Below are 6,272 nucleotides of genomic sequence, written 5' to 3'. Positions count from 1 at the left end.
CGCAGAACATTGAAACCCACAAACACAAGATCTGCCAATTTGCTATGAATAACGTACATCTTGTTAGAGACCGGAACATCACACACTCATCCTCGCTGACACACACACACACACACTCATCCTCGCTGACACACACACACACACATCCTCACTGACACACACACTCATCCTCGCTGACACACACACTCATCCTCACTGACACACACACTCATCCTCGCTGACACACACACACACACACTCATCCTCACTGACACACACACACACACACACACACACTCATCCTCACTGACACACACACACACACACACACACACACATCCTCGCTGACACACACACACATCCTCACTGACACACACACTCATCCTCGCTGACACACACACTCATCCTCGCTGACACACACACACTCATCCTCACTGACACACACACTCATCCTCGCTGACACACACACACTCATCCTCGCTGACACGCACACTCATCCTCGCTGACACGCACACTCATCCTCACTGACACACACACTCATCCTCACTGACACACACACTCATCCTCGCTGACACACACACTCATCCTCACTGACACACACACTCATCCTCACTGACACACACACTCATCCTCGCTGACACACACACACACACACACACTCATCCTCACTGACACACACACTCATCCTCGCTGACACACACACTCATCCTCACTGACACACACACTCATCCTCGCTGACACACACACACACACACTCATCCTCACTGACACACACACTCATCCTCACTGACACACACACTCATCCTCACTGACACACACACTCATCCTCGCTGACACACACACTCATCCTCACTGACACACACACTCATCCTCGCTGACACACACACTCATCCTCGCTGACACACACACTCATCCTCGCTGACACACACACTCATCCTCACTGACACACACACTCATCCTCGCTGACACACACACACACACACTCATCCTCACTGACACACACACTCATCCTCGCTGACACACACACTCATCCTCACTGACACACACACTCATCCTCGCTGACACACACACACACACACTCATCCTCGCTGACACACACACTCATCCTCACTGACACACACACTCATCCTCGCTGACACACACACACACACACTCATCCTCGCTGACACACACACTCATCCTCACTGACACACACACACATCCTCACTGACACACACACTCATCCTCACTGACACACACACTCATCCTCGCTGACACACACACTCATCCTCACTGACACACACACTCATCCTCGCTGACACACACACACACACACTCATCCTCACTGACACACACACTCATCCTCACTGACACACACACTCATCCTCACTGACACACACACTCATCCTCGCTGACACACACACTCATCCTCACTGACACACACACTCATCCTCGCTGACACACACACTCATCCTCGCTGACACACACACTCATCCTCGCTGACACACACACTCATCCTCACTGACACACACACTCATCCTCGCTGACACACACACACACACACTCATCCTCACTGACACACACACTCATCCTCGCTGACACACACACTCATCCTCACTGACACACACACTCATCCTCGCTGACACACACACACACACACTCATCCTCGCTGACACACACACTCATCCTCACTGACACACACACTCATCCTCGCTGACACACACACACACACACTCATCCTCGCTGACACACACACTCATCCTCACTGACACACACACACATCCTCACTGACACACACACTCATCCTCACTGACACACACACTCATCCTCACTGACACACACACTCATCCTCACTGACACACACACACACACTCATCCTCACTGACACACACACTCATCCTCACTGACACACACACTCATCCTCGCTGACACACACACTCATCCTCACTGACACACACACTCATCCTCGCTGACACACACACACACACACTCATCCTCGCTGACACACACACTCATCCTCACTGACACACACACACATCCTCACTGACACACACACACACTCATCCTCACTGACACACACACTCATCCTCACTGACACACACACTCATCCTCACTGACACACACACTCATCCTCACTGACACACACACTCATCCTCACTGACACACACACTCATCCTCACTGACACACACACACACACTCATCCTCACTGACACACACACTCATCCTCACTGACACACACACTCATCCTCACTGACACACACACTCATCCTCGCTGACACACACACACACTCATCCTCACTGACACACACACACACTCATCCTCACTGACACACACACACACTCATCCTCACTGACACACACACACTCATCCTCGCTGACACACACACACACTCATCCTCACTGACACACACACACACTCATCCTCACTGACACACACACACTCATCCTCACTGACACACACACACTCATCCTCACTGACACACACACTCATCCTCACTGACACACACACACTCATCCTCGCTGACACACACACTCATCCTCACTGACACACACACACTCATCCTCGCTGACACACACACACACTCATCCTCGCTGACACACACACACTCATCCTCACTGACACACACACACTCATCCTCGCTGACACACACACACTCATCCTCGCTGACACACACACACTCATCCTCGCTGACACACACACTCATCCTCACTGACACACACACTCATCCTCGCTGACACACACACTCATCCTCACTGACACACACACTCATCCTCGCTGACACACACACTCATCCTCGCTGACACACACACTCATCCTCGCTGACACGCACACACTCATCCTCGCTGACACGCACACACTCATCCTCGCTGACACACACACACTCATCCTCGCTGACACACACACTCATCCTCGCTGACACACACACTCATCCTCGCTGACACACACACTCATCCTCACTGACACACACACACACTCATCCTCGCTGACACGCACACACTCATCCTCGCTGACACGCACACACTCATCCTCGCTGACACACACACACTCATCCTCGCTGACACGCACACTCATCCTCGCTGACACACACACACACTCATCCTCGCTGACACACACACACTCATCTTCACTGACACACACACACACTCATCCTCGCTGACACACACACTCATCCTCACTGACACACACACACATCCTCACTGACACACACACACACTCATCCTCACTGACACACACACTCATCCTCACTGACACACACACTCATCCTCACTGACACACACACACACTCATCCTCACTGACACACACACACACTCATCCTCACTGACACACACACACACTCATCCTCACTGACACACACACTCATCCTCACTGACACACACACACACTCATCCTCACTGACACACACACACACTCATCCTCACTGACACACACACTCATCCTCGCTGACACACACACACTCATCCTCACTGACACACACACACACTCATCCTCACTGACACACACACACACTCATCCTCACTGACACACACACTCATCCTCACTGACACACACACACACTCATCCTCACTGACACACACACACTCATCCTCACTGACACACACACTCATCCTCACTGACACACACACACTCATCCTCGCTGACACACACACTCATCCTCGCTGACACACACACTCATCCTCGCTGACACACACACTCATCCTCACTGACACACACACACACTCATCCTCACTGACACACACACACACTCATCCTCACTGACACACACACTCATCCTCGCTGACACACACACTCATCCTCGCTGACACACACACTCATCCTCGCTGACACACACACTCATCCTCGCTGACACACACACTCATCCTCGCTGACACACACACACTCATCCTCGCTGACACACACACTCATCCTCACTGACACACACACACTCATCCTCGCTGACACACACACTCATCCTCGCTGACACACACACTCATCCTCGCTGACACACACACTCATCCTCGCTGACACACACACTCATCCTCGCTGACACACACACACTCATCCTCGCTGACACACACACACACACGCGCACGCTACCACCTGTTCATGTAATGGCTTTTAAGAAATATTGCAATAACAGACGAGATGTTATCTAAAAACGAACGGATTGAATTCCTTTAGTTCCAGAATTGGTTAAATAATGTCCCAAATTGGGATTCAATAAAGATCTGAGGAGCTGTCCACAGCCTGAGCCCTTATTCCCTCCAGGGGCTCAATTAATCGTGTTTTAATCGCGATTATGGCTCGCAACGATTACGACAACAACGTAATCGAAATAAAACGATTATTTTTTTATTATTACTGTTTTTTTAAATATACTTAAAGTTCAGGGTGTCGACTGTTCAAATGTTTTCTCTCCAATAAAGTGATGTTTCAAAGTCAATGGATATCGTGATGTCGGTTATCGACCCCGTGGAATATGCTGAATATGTTTGACCAAAATGTTGCCTCGATGTTAAAGGGGAAAGGAAACGCCAATTACAGCTATAACATTCAATGGATATTGATCGTAATATTTATTGATCCTAACGGGAATATTGTCGCATGGAAAGCAGTTTGAAAAGTCTTTCCCTTGAAGGGGTTTTCAGGTTGTGGCACGGCAACATGTTTGTTGACCTTGTTTATTGGTATTTCTTATTTTGATATTTATTTAAATGTCGACATGAATGTATAATGTATATGTTTTTCAGTTGATTACCCTGAACGTATAATTCAACAGTTAAAAAGTTCAAATTATTTGTTTTAAAGTACAATAAATGGATGAATAATCGCGATTACAATTATTGACCCAAATAATCGAGACCATGGTTTGTGCCGTAATGGAGCCGCCCTACTTTCCTCCCTTCCTGTGGAAACCATTGAACGCCTGTGTGGTTTCTAACCCCGCTCTGTTTCCCCTCAGCATGGCGTAAGGATCCCAACGAGAGGACCAACCAGCCGCTGGGCCTCGTCTCCCGACTCCTCGCCTGCAGACACATTGCAGTTATCCCCTTATCCTTCTTAGTCTCTTTCCTCTGTCGTCGAGCCCTTTCTGCAAAACACCCAGCACTTCCTCTCTCTCCGAAGGACTCTGACTAATGGGATGGATACTGTTATCCAAACCAGTGGAAATGCATTTAGTAGTTTGCCACAGAAGCTGTGCTTAAAAAACGTATTAAAAGTCAATTATTTCTGTGCCTGTTTCATAAAGAAAGTGTAAAAGGAAGCTTGTGTCGATACGACTGTATTATGTTTAAGAGATGATATGATAATGTGGTCAAACTGACGATGTTGGCATGCAGTACGACACACACACACACACACACGTTTTCTGTATGAAATGAGACTGATTGCTCACTCGAACCGAAGGCCTGAACACCGTTTATTTTTAACGAGCAGTACGTCTCGTCTGTCTCGTGAAAATAAAAATAAAATCACCCTCTTTTTATCCAGTTGTGGTCTTTATGATTTCAGGAGTCTCGGTTTGAAGGAAGGAGATTATTTAGTGGTTTCTGGGGCTGTTTATTTGTCCGATGAAGGGCTGCACGGTAAAGTATCCAGTCAAATACTGAAGTACTAAACCTCCAAATCTTACAACAGTACTTTAGTAAATGTACTTAGTTAATTTGCACCATGCATGCAATGACAAAAGACTACTCAATTACTTACATAAATAAATCATAGGAAGCGAAACCGTCTTCTCTCATTAACAGAATGAATCTAGATCAGCTTTTACTTGCTGCTCTAACATTGAGGTTTCAGTTTAAAAAGTATTTATAGAAGTTAATTTCACTCATGTGATTTTCTTTGCAGCAGTTTTACTTTGTAATTGAGATTTTTTGACGTAATGTGTTGAAACTTTCCTGAAGTAAAGACTGAATACTTATTTAAGACGCTTTGATGTAGTCCCTGAAGGCAGCATCTCTTGTCCAATGGGATTGTGTGTTTTATCTTTATATTCTTTATCTACTTTTACAACTTGTTTATGTTCGTTCCTTGTATGTGTAAACCATAGACTGTATATATAAAGGTGTAAACATACCTGGAACTCGTGTGTCTTTGCTGCCCTCTGCTGGTGAACATGGGGTATTTATTTTATATATTTGCGTTCAGGGCTGTCCAAACTTATTCCTCTGAGGGCCATACACTAGAGGTGATGTATTTGGCCTCATAAGTGAAGTTATGGGTTAGCAAAATCAATCAAAACAAGGGTACATTATTCTTGATACTTGAGGTGGGAAGTACTGGAGTACAAATACTTTGCTACTGTACTTAAGTACATCTTTCTGGTCTCA

The 6,272-nt window shown here is 47.0% G+C and overlaps 1 protein-coding gene across 1 annotated transcript in view; it reads left to right on the top strand.

Moving 5' to 3' along the window:
* eif6 (eukaryotic translation initiation factor 6) overlaps positions 1-5,386 on the top strand; it is a 13,053-nt gene extending 7,667 nt beyond the window's left edge. The window contains exon 7 of the mRNA XM_034077232.2: positions 4,901-5,386. Within this exon, the coding sequence (XP_033933123.1) occupies positions 4,901-4,910 (10 nt within the window). The 3' untranslated portion in view covers positions 4,911-5,386. The remainder of the gene's footprint in view (positions 1-4,900) is intronic.
* The last annotated feature ends 886 nt before the right edge of the window (positions 5,387-6,272 follow it).

Source organism: Pseudochaenichthys georgianus, unplaced genomic scaffold, assembly GCF_902827115.2.
Source record: "Pseudochaenichthys georgianus unplaced genomic scaffold, fPseGeo1.2 scaffold_1418_arrow_ctg1, whole genome shotgun sequence".
NCBI classification, from domain to species: domain Eukaryota; kingdom Metazoa; phylum Chordata; class Actinopteri; order Perciformes; family Channichthyidae; genus Pseudochaenichthys; species Pseudochaenichthys georgianus.
The sequence above is the reverse complement of the archived record's forward strand: the minus strand, read 5'-3'. Positions and strand labels throughout refer to the sequence as shown.